Below are 17227 nucleotides of genomic sequence, written 5' to 3'. Positions count from 1 at the left end.
ATATGTCGTATCAAATTTAATTATTGATTTTACTAGTTCCTTATACAAACTATTTCAGTATAGTGTTAAATAAGGGTTGAACCCACGAGGACTACTATTCAATTTATTATTCAAAATATAAAAACTAATAAAGAAAGGGATTTTGATTTTTAACTCAAAATTAAATAACATAAACTAAAAAGCAAATAAAGATTGATATTACAATATTAAGAAATAGTTAAAGGTTAATCTCCACCCTCAACAATCATTTCTAATCACCAATAATAAATATTATTCCAATTTCTCAATTAAACTATTAACCCCGCAGATAACTCTGAAGCAGACAATTATCCCAGTCTCTCTATTATAAGTAATCAAGGCGAAGCGCTCAATAATTAACTCTTTTAGTTAAGCAATAAATCTATGAAGCATACAATCTATTTAACTTAGATAAAGCATTAAGTCCTATAGAGACAAGTTAATCTAAGCAATAAATTAATGAAGCATATAATTCATTTAACCTAGGTCCTATTTTTCATCGCAATGAACAATTCTTTTGACATCACTATCAATTGCAATTTATCACTTACACTTAGATTCCTAAACTATTAGGTGAGTAGTAATTCTAAGATGACAATTGAATAATGTAAAACCTTAATTAGTTGGTCACCTAACAAGAAATCACAAAATTCATAGCATTCAATTGGAAAAATAGAAACAATTTAATATTGAGAGAAATTAAAGAATAATACTCATTATCAATAATCAAGAATTCATGTCTTGGGTTTTGAATTAACCCTTAACCTAAAAAGAACCTACTCCATAATAGTAATCATAATCACAAACATAATTATAATTAAAATTAAAGAGATTAAGGGAAGAAAATAAATTAGATTGATGAACAATAGTGTTGTAGTCTTCTCTCCAGCCCTTTCTGAGTCTTTTTCTCTCCTAAACTGTCATAAAAACCTAATCTAAAATTAACCATAATATTCTTTTATAGTCTCAATTAAATTCTAATTAAAAAGTAATTAAAAATCTAAAAACGACGTCGCAGGTCACGGCCTGGAAAATTCGCACCGCGGCCTAAAACAAAATATGTGCAGAAATTGGTCACGCAGGCAGAGGCCTGAAAAAACTGGGCAGCGGCCTGACTCACTAGGTCGCAGCCTAAAAAAACTGAGCATCGGCTTGTCTAGAACATAAAAATCTGAAACGTCAATTCTAATTAAAGTGTCGCGGCCTGAATTTTATGAGCCGCGACCTATCTTCAATTTCTTCATTTCTCGACCTTAGAAGGCTTGTACACTGCCGCCACTTCAACATTTCAATCCTGAAAGCCTAGAATGCTTCAAAAACCTCATTTTAACCTTATCTCAGCGAGTCTTTTTCAACCTATGATTCATAAACTACACTTGCCATCAAAATTTCAGATTTATCATTATAAAATGAAATGTAGAAAATATGTTGTAGAGTCACGAAACTAAGTTAATACTACTAAAAATGGTATCATAACACCATCTAAGCATGGAAAAACTTAACAAATATTAATATAAAAATGACCTTATCAAATTCTCCCACACTTGAATTTTGCTAGTCCCTTAGCAAAACACTAAAATAACAAAACTAAAAATGAAAATAATACAAATTAATCTTGACTCACTAAACAAAGGTCTTGTCAAAAGCTTGAATGTCTCTGAGAATCACACTAATAAGTAATGCCAAAACAAATCAGATTTTCATACTCTTTAGAATTTCAACTCCATATGTAATTCACCATTTGATTTTCAAAAATAATTTAATAAGCACTTAATCACAACACCAACTCAAATGCATCAAATTTAATCCATACTTGCCAAATCATTTTCTTTTAAATCAATCCCTATATACCAAAATGTTTTTCAATGAAAAGCATCCACTCCATAGACATTAACCAATCATTCTCCACTTATAAACACACAATGATCAAAAATCAAAAGTTCTTTATAGGCTTGTAATGTAAGGCTAAGGTTAAGGGTAGTTGAGAAAGATACATTTAAGCTCAAATCACACCATAGCATACATCAATTTCATTCTTTGAACTTGCCCCAAATTTTCCCATACAATTCAAGAAATACCTTTCCATAATGATCTCACTATTTCCCCCACACTTATAATTTTGCAAAATTTGCATATAAGAATTTCTTTTTTCCATTGCAAATCATTTTTTTTCTTTTGTTTTTTTTTCATAATATTCCAAGGAGAAAAATAGAGATCATACACAAATTACAACCAAACAAATAACCCATAAGTATTTCCCCTTTTTCTTTCTTTCAAATAATCCCACAAAATCAAAAATCATATATATAACTATAGTGCAATGGGTTACAAAAGGAATTTTTTTCTCAATGAGGTATAGGGTCAAAATTTTCGGTTCATAGAAGAAAAGTAACAGTCGTAATGGCTCAAACATGGGAAACTAGGGAATATCATATAATAGGTTGGCTTGAACGACTCAAATGATCCAAAGAACTGCCTTAATCATCTTCCTAATCATGTCTACTTATGATTTTGCCTAAAACAATTGATCAATGATTTCTAGAGTAGTTGGGACTTCAAATTTTTTTTTCAACAAGCATAAATCTTTTCCAATACATTTAAGTGGTGAATTCAATCGTGCATAGAGAGAAAAACAACATAAATCAAAATAGCAATTCACATAGGAGTCAAGCACACAAATCATACAAAATTCCTCATTGTCTAACATCACTTTAAGCACAATTCATAGCTTCATCATCTACCAATGCTTTCAACAAGACCAACACAACTAAACTAAATTAAAGATAGATACTAATAGACACTAAATAAAACAAAAATAACAAAAAGTTCACAAAGACATAACAAAACAAAAAATAACCAACATAAAACAGTTTTTTTTTTTCCTTCCTTCCCCCACACTTAAACAGTACATTGTCCTCAATAGACTTAGGAAAATATAAAATAAAGTGAAAAGAGAAGAAAGAAAAACTCCCTCAAAACAAGTTACTCCTCGGGAATATCCATATATGCAGCGCCAGCAGCATCCTCATCATCATGGGTAGGCATGGGAACCGGTGGTGGGTAAGCCTGCAACCAAGTAGGAGGACGTGGATATCCACACATATCCACATTCAAGTGAGAATAATCCATCCTATAACAGATATCTTGATAGCTCGCATATTACACAAACCTCTGGTTGTGAGCTAAGATATGTTGAGTATTAGCCCGAATATCAAGACGTCCATGATAAACCTCTGGCTCCAAAGCTTGCAAACGTTTTTAAGTGGTCCTTCTACTATCATTCAGAGGGGGAACAGATGCCGGAATAGAAGATTGGGCTTGATCATTAGCTTGAGCAGCAGTTTTTCCCTTCAATCGATCAAGGGTATTGTGATCAATAATGCGCAATGGATGCACTTTGTCTTCAGATTCATCCCAAGGAACACCCGCCTTCTTGCATAATGCAGTGATCAATGAGGGAACATAAAATCCATTCATTACTTGGCTCATACTTCGGATGATGGAACCATGAATAATTTTCCCCGCATTAATTGTTTTGTCAGTGAGAATAGCATAAAGGAGAATTGCTTCATGAATATCAACATGACCAAGTTGGGTTGTCGGCATTAATTTTGCCCCCATGAACCACTACCAAGATTTTGTATTGCTATCCAGATAATCGGCTTTGATGTAGCGAGGAGCCCCATTACTATATAAGGTCCATTCAGCACCCGACATTGCAATCTCATCAATGATAGCCTAATGATTAAAATTATCTTTAACAGAACCATATTCATCACGTTGAAAGTGGGGTAGCTCGTAGTAGCTATTAATATCAGACGCTTTGTATGACACTTTCACACCTTTCACCTTCACTTTGTAGTTCTTATGAGCCACAGCATTGGCATAAAATTCACGAACAATAGGACCAATGCCAGGTTCGGGATGTGCACGCAATTTTTCCCAACCCCGAGACCCAATTTGATGCATTAGGAACGGTTGATCATGATGCATGTGGAGATCAAATCCTCGTTCAGGGACCCATGCCTTGTCATGAGCAATGGCATTCATGTAACTCTCGTAGGCTTTGGTGGACACAAACCTTTGTGGATCATAGGGAATTGGCGTCGAGGAAGAAGCTTGATTTCTATTTTGTCTTTGGAGCCATGGTAGTCCAAAAATTAGAAAAAATGAAGAACAAAAACCCAAAAAACACCATTGTTAGTCACCAAAATATTAAGAGAAAATCTCCTCAATGAACAACCTAGAACCATGCCAAAAAGAAAGTTTAAATGTCACCAATTGCAGTGTCAAAACGATACAATGCATCCATACTAATCATACACAACCACTTCCAACATACACCAAGAACACTCATACACCAACCCTTTAATTCATTCCTCTCAAGCTTTTTATCAAACACATAGAGTGCAGAAAAGTACCAACTCCAACAACTTATACACCATAAAGTAAAACTTCCCAAAAAGCATAATGTGCATGAAATAATAAACAAATTAATGCAAGAGACATTGTTTACCAACATAAACAACCACACAAATGTTTCCAAAATCCACCACATTTCAATTGTGCAATTGACAAAACAAATACTCTTCACAATTGAAAAATTGATCAAAGAAAAACTTACTTTATGAGAGTATTGAATGTGAATGCAAAGCTCCTTTGAATGATTTAGGGTGGTTGTGATGGAAGAAGAATGAAGAAAACAAGGGGAAATGGAGAAATTGATGTAGGTTTTGTGATGAGAATTATGGGAAAAAAAAAGAAAGAGGAATGGTGGTTTTTTTTTTTTGTGATTTTTAAAGAAATGATGAAATTAATTGAGTTTTTAAATGAAATACCGTTCGTAGGCCGCAGCTTACACACAAACCTGACGCTGCTCCCCCTTTTGTTTTCTGAAAAATCTTTCGTGTGCCACGGCCTAGGAAATGTGTGTCGCAACGTGCGAAGCACCTGAACCTTTATTCTGGAAAAGGGTCGCGGCCTAGGAAAGACGTGTCGCGGCCTGCGAAGCCTGTTTTGTCTGAAATACCATTCGTAGGTCGCGGCTTGTAAAATGTGTGTCATGGCCTGCGAACTCTCCTGAAGCTGTCTTTCACGGTTCTAATTACATAAATTAAACTAAAATTACCTCAACAAAAACAAAAATAAAAACATAATGTTCAATTTAAATAAAGAAATAATGATGAAAATAAACTAATTTACAAAGTAGCTAAGTTTATCATCGCTAGCTTGACTTATTGCTTCATTCATCAACATATATCGGGTCAATGAGGTGAATCACACTAGCTTGTTCTTTCTCCATTAGTTCGTAATATGGCTATAATCTCTGACCATTCACCTTGAATGACTTTCCAGTACTTGGACTAACAACTTCAACTGCTCCATGAGGAAAAACCTTGGTAACAGTGAACGGACCTAACCAGCGAGATTTCAACTTCCCAGGAAAAAGTTTAAGGCAAGAGTGATACATGAGAACTTTCAGACCTTCTACAAAACTCTTTCGAAGAATATGTTTCTCATGAAAAGTTTTGGTTTTCTCCTCATAAATTCTCGAGCTCTCATATGCTTCATTGTGTATTTCTTCTAGCTCATGCAATTGAAGCATTCGTTGTTGTCCTACAGCAACCATGTCCATGTTACACTTCTTCACATCCCACCAAGCCTTATGCTCTAGCTCTACCTGTAGATGGCAAGGCTTCCCATACACCAACCGATACGGTGACATACCGATAGGTGTTTTATATGTCGTACGATAAGCCCACAAGGCATCATCAAGCCTTGTACTCCAATCTTTCCGGTTTGGATTTACAGTCTTCTCAAGAACCAATTTGATTTCACGATTAGACACCCCCGCTTGCCTGTTGGCTTGTGGATGATAAGCAACTGTCACCTTATGAGTTACACTATAACATCGAAACAATGCTTCTATACTCTTGTTACAAAAATGAGTGCCTCGATCACTAAGTATGGCCTTGGGTGTACCAAAGCGCACAAAAATGTTGGAGCGAATGAAATCCACTACTATTTTTGAATTATCTGTTCTAGTTGCAATTTCTTCCACCCATTTAGACACGTAGTCCACTGCCAAAAGAATATATTCATAGCCGAAATAGGATGGGAACGGTCCCATGAAATCCATACCCCAAACATCAAAAATCTCAAGAATTAAAATAGGAGTTTGAGACATTTGATCCTTGGTCGTTATGTTACCAACTCGTTGACAACGATCACATGCCTTACAATAAGCATAAAAACCTTTGAAAATTGTGGGCCAATAGAAATTGCTGTCGAATATCTTACGAGATGTCCTCTTAGGTCCAAAGTGTCCACCACAAGCATAAGCATAACAAAAAGAAAGGATGGAACAGAATTCAGATTCAGGTACACACCTTCGAATGATTTGATCTGTACAATGCTTCCAAAGATAAGGTTCATCCCATATGTAGTGGCAAGCATCATGCTTGATCTTGTTCCGTTGTGCTTGTGTGAGATCACTTGGTAACTCCTTTGAAGCAAGGAAGTTTACAACGTCGGCATACCAAGGAATAACTTCTTGCACGGCGAGGAGTTGCTCATCCGAAAATTTTTCTTCTATGGGAAAATTATCTTCATCCCGAATAAGACGACTCAAGTGGTTCGCCACCAAATTCTCAGAACCCTTTTTATCTTTTATCTCCAAATCAAACTCTTGAAGAAGTAGAATCCACTGAATCAGCCGAGGCTTGGCTTCTTTCTTTGGCAATAGATAGCGAAGAGCAGCATGAACTGTATAAACAATCACTTTAGTTCCAATCAAGTATGTATGAAACTTTTCCAAGGCAAAAATGACCGCCAATAGCTCTTTTTCAGTGGTGGAATAATTAAGTTGAGCATCATTAAGAGTGTGAGAAGCATAGTATATAACATGAGGAAGCTTGTCAACTCACTTCCCAAGAATAGCACCCACAGCATAGTCACTTGCATCACACATGAGTTCAAAAGGTAGCTCCCAATTTGGTGGCCGAATTAAAGGAGCTGTAGTCAAAGACTCTTTTAATAAGTTGAAAGCCACTAAACACTTTTCATTAAACTCAAACCTTACATCTTTTTGAAGAAGGTTGCGTAGTGGCGTGGAAATTTTAGAGAAATCCTTGATAAATCTCTTATAGAACCCAGCATGCCCAAGGAATGATCTCACTTCTTTCACACTAGTCGGAGATGGTAGAGAATGAATTAAATCAATCTTTGCCTTATCAACCTCTATTCCCTTGACTGAAATCACATGACCCAAAACTATACCTTGGTTTACCATAAAATGGCATTTTTTCCCAATTAAGCACAAGGTTAGTTTCAATACACCGCTGGAGTATCAAAGTGAGATTATGAAGGTAGCAATCAAATGAGTCACCATAAACACTAAAATCGTCCATAAAAATCTCAATGACATTATCAATATATTTTGAAAAAATGCTCATCATACATCGCTGAAAAGTGGCAGGAGCATTACATAATGCAAACGGCATACGTCGAAAAGCGAATGTACCAAAAGGGCATGTGAAGGTTTTCTTCTCTTGATCTTCAGGAGCAATAACAATCTGATTATATCCTGAATAACCATCAAGAAAAAAATAATAACGATGACCTGCTAACCTCTCAAGCATCTGATCAATAAAAGGTAATGGAAAGTGATCTTTACGAGTTGCCGCATTCAACTTTCGGTAGTCTATACAAACTCGCCACCCGGTTTGCATTATTTTTGGTTCCAGCTCATTTTCATCGTTCTTTACCACTGTGATTCCAGACTTCCTTGGCACTACCTAAACTGGACTCACCCATCTACTGTCTGAAATTGGATAAATAATACCCGCACTAAGGAGCTTCAGTATCTCCTTTTTTACAACCTCCATCATAGGTGGATTTAATCTCTGTTGTGCCTCACGTGTTGGTTTAGACCCTTCTTCAAGTAAAATTTGGTGCATGCACATAGAAGGGTTAATCCCCTTAATATCAGCAATAGACCAACCAATGGTTGTTTTATATTCTTGGAGTACTCTCATTAATTTTTCTTCTTGAACTTGGTTAAGATCTCTTGCAATTATAACCGAAAGTGTCTCGTTCTTCCCCAAGTAAACATATTTGAGATGCTCCAGAAGTGGCTTCAATTCAAGTGTAGGAGCTTCAACAATTGATGGCTGCAATTTCTCATTAGAAATCGGTAAATCCAGAAATGCACCTTCTTAAAAGTCTTGACAAAACCATTATTGAGTGTGGTTATGACATCCATGATCTCATGAGAAAAATCTTCATCGGTCAACACAAGATGCTCTCTTAACGCAACCTCCAAACAATCTTCATTATCCAAATCTAAACATCGCTGAGAAAGGATATCTAACACATCAAGAGAGTAAACAGCATGTACATCACTTGGATACCTTATAGCCTCAAAAATATTAAATCGAATTATCTCCCCATCAAATTCCATGGTCAATGTACCGTCATGCACATCAATCTTAGTTCTTGCAGTTTTCATGAATGGTCTCCCTAAAAAAATTAGAGTGGAGCATGGAATAGATTCATCTTCCATATTAAGAACATAAAAATCAGCCGGAAACACCAATTCATTCACTTGAACTAAAACTTCTTCTATTACACCCCTGGGATAAGCATTCGACCTATGAGTAAGTTGAATAATCACCCCTGTTTCTTCAAGTGGACCGAGACTCAATGAATCATAAATGGAGAATGGCATGACATTTATAGAGGCTCCCAAATCCAACATACAATGCTCAATTCTTTTATTACCAGTAGTGCAAGGGATAATAAAAGTACTAGGATCCTTACACTTTGGTGGAAGTTTCTTTTGAAGAACTGCAGAAAAATTCTCCCCCACACTTACTATTTCATTACCCCTCAACTTACGCTATTAGTGCACAACTCTTTCAAAGACTTGGCATAGCGCGGCACTTTTTTAATAGCGTCAAGAAGAAGAATAACCACTTCTACCTTTCGGAATGTATCAAGAATTTCCTTGTCAACCTCTTCCTTTTTAGTCTTCTTCAATCTGCTTAGGAAATGAGGTGGGGGCACAAAAGTAGGCTTATGGGTTGGTTGTCTTTGGAGGCACATCTTCATTAACTGAGCAATCAACTTGTGGCTTGGATGACAATTTACTGGGCATTGGAGGACTAGGTGGATCATACTTCTCGCTTCACAAAGTTACTGCACTAGCATTCTCCTTGGGATTCATCTCAGGTTGTGAAGGAAATTTTTTAGACAGATGAGCTTCCAACCTGTTATATGATGCTACTAATTGTCCCACCTAATTCTCCAAAATTTTGATGGAAGCTTGGGTGGTTTGCTAAAACTAAAGAGTATTTGTAGCAATTGCATTGATTAAATTCGTAGTAGAGGGTTTGGCACTTGGTGGTGGAGCAGCTTGCGGTGCTTGCGATGGTCTAGGTACAAAATTATGTTGAGACCACTGTTGCAAAGTGAAACCAGGTGGTCTCGCAGATGTAGACTGTGGAGCAACTTGTTGTTGATTCCCATAACAAAGATTTGGATGATCATGCCAGCCAAGATTATAAGTTTGTGAAAAGGGTTCATAGTACATCTGACTTAATTGACTAGGGAAATTTCCTACAGCATTAACACCCTCAGTTTCTCCCTCAAATATAGTAGGGCAAGTATCAGTAGCATGCCCCACAACTTGACAGATTCCACATGGCCGCACCTGTTGGCCCAAAGATGGTTTTTGTACCACTGCAGTTAATTGGGCCAATTGTTAACCAAGCTGATTAGCATTAGAGGTGCTCACTTCATTAGCTGATTTGGGTGGTGGAGTAGGATCTTAGCGAATTCCAAACTATTGTGAGTTAGAAGCCATATTAGAAATCAAGCTTCTGGCTGCAGCAGGAGTCTTATCAACTAGTGCACCCCCACTTGCTGCATCAATCATACTCCTATCCAATGATTGTAATCCTTCATAAAAGTACTGAATGAGGAGTTGTTCACTTATCTGATGATGAGGGCAACTAGCACACTGTTGGGTTTTATGCCCTTAATAAAACCATATTTCTTATGTAACACGTTATTATTATCAATAAAAGAAGTAGAAATCGTTTTGTTTATTCATTTTCATTGTTCGCTTATTTTATTACATGTTTATTCAATTAATACAAACATTCATAAAATCCTGAGCATATGGATACTTACAATTATAGTGACTAGGTCACAATGGATTATAGTTGTAATTATATGTTCAAAATAACGAGTCCTAGATTAGATCAGTGCATTGGATTTTCACTGATTAGGAAATCTACGATATGATCTACTTACAAATTAGGAGTGTGATGCCTTGTCCAAGGCATTGACCAAGTAGATATGATCAGATGTATTTGGTTACATCGGACTAGGACCGATATTGATTATTGATTGATAAATAAGTATCGTTGTTATCGAATCTAATCAATATCACAGCGTTGACCATAGGTTAAGTCGATCTTAATTCTGAGTGATAATATTCTGCTAATTATATTATTTAAATCTTTTGACTTGTTCGTTACCAGCTTACCCTACGGTCTAGCCTATACTTACATCTTGGAGATTTAGTAATGTAATTGAGTGGGAGTATTATTCATAGATATGAAATCTATAACTTCTATATGAGAAGTGAAAAGATTATTTCCTTAATTGCTTTGTTCAAAAGGTTAAATGATTGAGATCTCATTTCTATGATTAAGTTCACGGAAATATCATTTATAAGGAACTTAGTGGGAGTTAAGGATAAAATACTGATAAGGGGTAAAACGGTAATTTTCACCCAACTTGTTAGTAAGTCGTCGATAGAGGATTGACTAACTGTAATGGTTATAGCAATGGATAACGTATTTATGGTTTGGAAAATACGTTCTATGAATTCAAGAATTCAATTCCAAGTCTATAGTGGAGTCACGAGGAATTAATAAGGTAGTGAAATTATTCGTAAATAAATTCACGGTAACTTATTGGAGCTTGATTTCATGGATCCATGGTCCCCGCATCACCTTTGAGTAAATCATCCAGAATGTCTCAATTAATTGATTTAATTATCAATTAGGATTTTTTAAAGTTGACTAGGTCAATTTTGGAAAATTTATAGAGATATGAGATTTAGAGAATAAAAGAGAATCTTTAGGTAAATTTATTAATGTTGATAAATAGGTGTCAATATAAATAAATAAAAATTAAATCAAGTTTCAAATTATAATTAGTTAATTTGAATAAGGATTTAGTTAATTAATTAAAATAAATAAATAAATAAAAGGTTTTGAATTTAGGCCCAATTGGGATTTAAATTCAAAATAAAAGTATTGGGCCCAAGTCCGTTTGTGGGAGCCCAAGGCTTTTATCTTTTTGTTTATTATTTTAATTAATTCAAATTTTAAATTTAAATAAAGCCCATTAAGTTGTCTATATAAGGAATATGATATCTAGGGTTTTCAAAAGTGAGTCTCAGTTGATTCATTGGGTAAGTGAAAACCTAGACACTCTAATCCTTTCTTAGCCACTATCTCTTCTTCTTTTCTAGATCTCTATCTCATGTGTTGAGAACCAGCCCACACTAGTTCTAGGTTGATCAAAGGCTTGGTGAGGAAGTCTGTGTTGCTGATCTAGTTCAATCTCTTGATAATACTCTGCTACAGAAAGGAATCAAGAGTTAGAGAGATTGAAGGAAGGAGTTATTCCAGTTCCGCTGCGTATTCGTAAGTTTCTACATCATTGTGTTTATGTTAATCTACGAATCTAATATTCATATGTATGTCATGTTATTCTATGTTTCTATTATGTGTTTGGAAAAATAATAGGAAGCATGCATCTAGATTTAAATTCCAAGATCCTACACACACAACCGCTTAAAATCTCTCCCAATATTCATACAAAGACTCTCCTGTATATTGCCTTATACCACAGATCTCTTTCCTGATGCTTCCAACTTTAGATGCTGGAAAATATCGCTCCAGGAACATAGTTTTCATACCATTCCAAGTTTCAACAATACCACGTGGAAGGTAGTACAACCACTCCTTAGCTGCATCCTTTAGGGAGAAAGGAAAAGCTCGTAGCTTAATTTGTTCTTTAGTCACTGCAGCAGGTTTCATACTAGAACATACAATATGAAACTCCTTCAAATGTTCATTCGGGTCCTCACCGAGCAGGCCATGGAAAGAAGGCAATAAGTGGATGAGGCCCGACTTCAACTCAAAGTTAACATCCAAAGGTGGATAATGGATGCAAAGCGGTTGTTGGTCAAGATCTGGTGCTGCAAACTCTTTCAATGTCCAGCAGCTCCTCAGTTAGAGTAGCTTTTTGCTCAAGCAGTTCTTCTTTCTTCTTAGACAGCTCCATTTTCTCTGCAAGCAACTCTCCATTCTATTTAGTAAGCTCGTTGTTTTTAGCTTCGAGTGCTTTCTTAGCCTCGACGAGCCTGGTATCGAAATTCCTGCCCCGAGACACCAACGCCCCAGCACGGCACCAGCCAGCGATTATGGTCAGTAGTCCCTGAAGTCAGATAGAAAAAGATAAAGTAAAGGCAGGGAATCGAAAATAAATGTTACATCATCAGGAGTTGACTTACGCTAACTATCTCGTTCAGTCCTCTATTGAGAACTTGATCAGCCTCCATAGAGGTAGTTTCAGTAATAGCGGCCTGACTACATTTATGCTTGGAGAGCTTGTATATTCTCTCCCTGGCAGAGCTGACCACGATACTGGGCAGGGAGCCTTCGGGCGGAGTGCGCAAGGTTTGGCTGCTAGGGGCCTTAGGAGAAGGCTGCTGGTCGACGGGTGTTGCAGGATTGGAGGTTTGCTCGACCGAAGGAGTTGAGGCTGGCTGCTCGAGTGGCGATGGAGGTGGTGAGTTTTCCTTCGAAGGGGCGGTGGCCGGAGGGTCGTCAGTTCTAGCCTTCTTTGAGGAAAATTTACTGCTCTCCCCCCGACCCCTCTTGCTGTTCTTCTTCTGGCCAAAAGAGGCGGCAGCAACCCTGTAGTGCTCGAACACATCCTCAGAGTCCATATCTGCACGAAGGAAACAACGCGAGCAGTAAGACAAGATGGTCACACAGGGCCAAAAAATGAAAGTGAAGAGATTACAAGTAAAGTACCCACGCTACAACTATTGGTCGCTACATTATTTACTGAACTACTTACTGTCTGGAAGAAATCTAAATTTAAGATTGGAGCATTCTTAAAGTTGCCATCCCAGTCGAATAGATGACAGGGAATCGGAAAATTGTTTAAAAGCGAAATTACTATACCGTTGTCATCCGACGAGTCGTCAGAGAGTTCGGCAAGCTCGGCGGCCTTCTGCTTTCCCTTTCCTTTGGGAGCTGAGGGCCTCTCTGCTTGAGGAGTGCTAGCAGGTTCCCTGATTGTGACCCTAGTTGGTCTCCTCTGCGGAGGATACACCTGAGGTTGCTGCTCGGGTTCCCCTTCGGCGCGAGCAGTCCCTGTCGAAGGCCTGGATGCATGGCATCTCAAAGAGTTTAAAAGATGAAGAAATTTACCTGGATGAAGGTTGGAGATTCTGAAACGGGACGACTTTGGGCTTGCAAACAAAGAACCCTTAAGCAAAGTGACGGGAGACCTTCAAAGTTCTAAGCTCTGGGATGGAGTTCTTGAGAGTTCTTGGCAGGAAATGGAGAGTAAAAGGTTAAAAGGTGAATGAGAGGGTTACTTATAGAAACCGAGGTGTGACAAAAAGGAGTAATCATGAGTTCCTTTTTTCGAAGCATGGGGGAGTGTAACAGCCGTCGGGCTGGTTTCTAGGAAACTGAAAAGGCTTGATTAGACGTGATTAGGTCACGGTTTTAAAAAATGCACGAGGGCTCTGACAGATTTCGTGGGGCATATGAAAGGTTGTTTTCCTAAGTTTACTTATTGCTGGTCGCAATAAATAAACTTGGGGGGCAAATGTTATCCAAAGAGCAGGCGTGGATGACGTGGCAAACATTTTTAACACATGGTTGACACCTGGCAGAGGTCATGTTTGACCATCGACTAGGGAGATTCCCCTGGCATAACATTTGGATTTTATATACGACCAGCTTGGTCATATACTCCGTATATTTTGAGAAGATCTTGTGCAATTATAATCATATCTGAGATTATCTCCCATAATTCCTGAGTATCCGATTATTTAGGAAAGAATATATGTAACAAATTTATGTAATCCTCCTTGAGCCTATAAATAGAGAAGAAATAGCTCAAGGAAATGACTTTTTGGCTAATTCTGAGTTTATGCTTTACAAGAGAATTATAGCTATTATCTTTCGATTGTATTATTCATCCCTCTAAGGCTTGTGAAACTCGAAGAACCCTAGTTCTTTGATCACTCCTTTGAGAATCAATATCAATAATAGCTTAAGTGGACGTAGGTCATTAATTACCAATTCGTGGGGCCGAACCACTATAATTTGTTGTGTCGTTTACTATTCTTTCTATTAGATCTGTTTCAATACCTTCTATCACATCAAGCATTTAACTCCATGTCAGTTGACCAAAACAAGGGTCAACAATCATAAATTATAATTTTTTTAATAACTTATGTAATTTCTCCATTATTAAAGCAAGAGAAGTGTAAGTTTGTGTCGAAACAAAGGAGAGACAGGAAAGTGATATATTCCCCTATTATCTCATGTAAACCATATATTTGATTTCTTAAATAAAATTAATATTAATTTATTTTGGTAATTAAACAAAATTATCCGAATTGATACTCTAATTTTCTATATTACTTAAATCAATTATTTGGATTTGCAAAAGTAATCAACAAAAGTCGGCCTTCTTGAATGGAGTACTCGAAGAAAAGTGTATAATGAGAAACTATCAAAATACAAAAGTCAAAAGAATTGAGACACTATTAATTAGTGTTTGATTATAAACCTCAATATTTAATACTCATTCGAAAATCTTAGAGGCACAAATGCACACATATTTTTTTAAGAAAATTGTTAAGGAGTATCATTAGTGTCCAACACAATAAAAATGTGGCATATCACTATTGGTGCAATCCAATATTAAGTCCTACATTTTTAAATGTAATAAGTATATAAATTTAATAAGTATATAAGTTATCGTTAATCAACCACGTGTCATCTCATTTGGTTTGGTGTTGAGCACTTTAAAGTTCCAAACAACACCACTTTTTTTTTAAATAAAGTATAACACAAACATGTATATTTTATTTATATATATGTATTAAAAGAAAAAAGAAGATAAGAACAAGAAACATTGAGAATAATTAAGTTTAAACTAAAGAAGAGCCATTTGTTGAAGGTTGATGGGGTAACAGTCATTAGGTGGACCTAAATAAGCGCGCCAAGCGAAAACAGCATTAGCAGCCTCAGTTGGATGGAATGCATCCCAAAACAAGTAGTCATTGCGATTAGCGCATGGCATTGCCAATGGCAGACAAGTAATTTGTCCCTGGTTCCTCCCTAATCCACAGCAAGCCGTATCTATCACCTTGAACCCTGTAAAAAATGATCACTTAACATTTAGCACATATATAGTATAGGCACAACACAAGAATACTAGCTAGTTCCCTGATGCTGCTCAACCCACAACAAATACAAACTTAAACATATATAGGTATACACACGCACCATAGGAGGCAGGGTCGTTGAGGATGTCACCGAAAACAGCATAAGTATTGGCATAGAGGAAGGTGGCGCCCTGGTATCTGGCATTTAACTGGTCCACTAGTGACTTTAGACCTTCGTTGTAGCTACCAAGCATCTCATTAACCGAGTCTACGCACCTTCCTCTCGGTGCTCGGCCACTGGCTCTCTGATTGGGGATGCACCCCAATGGTCCTAAGCCCGCCAGCATTAACTTGCGCAGCCCGACGCTGTGGAGCGCCACGATCTGTCGGGCAAAGCGATTGAGCAAGAGGTTGGCATAGTCGCGGGGATTGTAGGAGCTGTAGAGGCTTCCAGGCAGCAAGTAATTGTTGATGTAGTCATTGCTTCCCACCACAACAATGGCTATGGACTTGGCCAAATACTGTGTTAGGTTCGTTGCGCTCATCATTCCTCTCAACTCGTTTAAACTAATCTCAAAGTTCACAACCTGCTGGCTAAGCCCGTATCGTTGTCCCTGCCACACACCCCACCCCACCCCACAAATATACATATAATTAGGCCATCACATCATTGTTCATATGTATAATACACCTACGTTAAGTTAACACAATTAATTAAATCCTTAATTTACTAGCTATAAACTCTATAAATAGATAATATATATACTGTCATTATGTAGGAAAACATAACATGATCAAATTATGGTAAACATATATATATATATATATATATATCCCTAGATACATATTACAGCCATTATTTGTTACTTTAAGGATTTAAATCCATGTACATGTATGGAGCCATTATTATTAATATATGTCTACGTAAAATACAGCATATTATGCGTATATTGTATTAATTTATCTATAATTACCAAATTTTGGCCTGTTTCATCCAAGATGCCACCGGCTGCCGATGCATAATTAACTCCTCCAAGTATTCTGCTTCCCACCGTAGTTGGATTTGCAAACGCCGGTACATAAGGAAGACCAAGAAGAGCTCCTATATCAATATAAATATATATATATGAACTTTAATAAACTTCATGATATATAGAAAAAAATAATAATAATAATAATAATAACAATAATGACCAAGCATATCGGCAACAGTTCTGCCATTGGTGAATCTGCCAGTAGCGCCTCCACTGAAATCGCATCCATAAGGATAATAATTAGATCTGGCCATAGAGCTAAGGAAGTTGTTGTTGCCGTCGTCAACTAAGGAGTCCCCAAAAACAAACATCGCAGGAACATGTGGTGACTCCACTAGTGTGTCTGACGAAACAACCGCCGCCATTAATATGCCATGAACACCCACCAACCATAACCACCACCACCGATGTCCTTCCTCCAACATTTTCTTTATCACTTGTAGACTATGTTTTTGTCTCTATGAATATATATATATATATATATATATAATAAGGTGGTAATAATTAAGTAATTTAATTTATGTTACGACACTTAATTTGTAACGGCTGAAGTATATCAATGAACCCATAAAATGTTGCTTTTTCAGCTGATTTCAGGGATAAAAGTTCCCTTTTTGACGTCGGTTATTAACATTTTCCCTCTTTTTTTCTTCTTAGGGTTTGTTAGTTCTTG

At 36.9% G+C, this 17227-nt stretch overlaps 2 protein-coding genes across 2 annotated transcripts; both read right to left on the bottom strand.

The window, feature by feature from the left end:
- Positions 1 to 5335: 5335 nt before the first annotated feature.
- On the bottom strand, positions 5336 to 9123 carry LOC133779070 (uncharacterized). Its single transcript, XM_062219071.1, has 6 exons — positions 8913 to 9123; positions 8231 to 8865; positions 7830 to 8189; positions 7478 to 7658; positions 6961 to 7269; positions 5336 to 6783 (listed from the first exon to the last, which is right to left on the bottom strand). The coding sequence occupies exons 1-6, from the start codon at positions 9121 to 9123 to the stop codon at positions 5336 to 5338; spliced, it is 3144 nt and encodes a 1047-aa protein (XP_062075055.1).
- Positions 9124 to 15288: 6165 nt separating this feature from the next.
- LOC133780365 (GDSL esterase/lipase At1g71250) lies at positions 15289 to 16991 on the bottom strand. The gene is made up of 4 exons (XM_062220154.1): positions 16715 to 16991; positions 16495 to 16622; positions 15642 to 16134; positions 15289 to 15509 (listed from the first exon to the last, which is right to left on the bottom strand). The coding sequence occupies exons 1-4, from the start codon at positions 16977 to 16979 to the stop codon at positions 15289 to 15291; spliced, it is 1107 nt and encodes a 368-aa protein (XP_062076138.1). The 5' UTR covers positions 16980 to 16991.
- Positions 16992 to 17227: the final 236 nt, after the last annotated feature.

This window comes from Humulus lupulus, chromosome 5 (genome assembly GCF_963169125.1).
Source record: "Humulus lupulus chromosome 5, drHumLupu1.1, whole genome shotgun sequence".
NCBI classification, from domain to species: Eukaryota; Viridiplantae; Streptophyta; class Magnoliopsida; order Rosales; family Cannabaceae; genus Humulus; species Humulus lupulus.
Note: the sequence above shows the minus strand (reverse complement) of the source record. Positions and strands in the feature narration are given on the sequence as shown.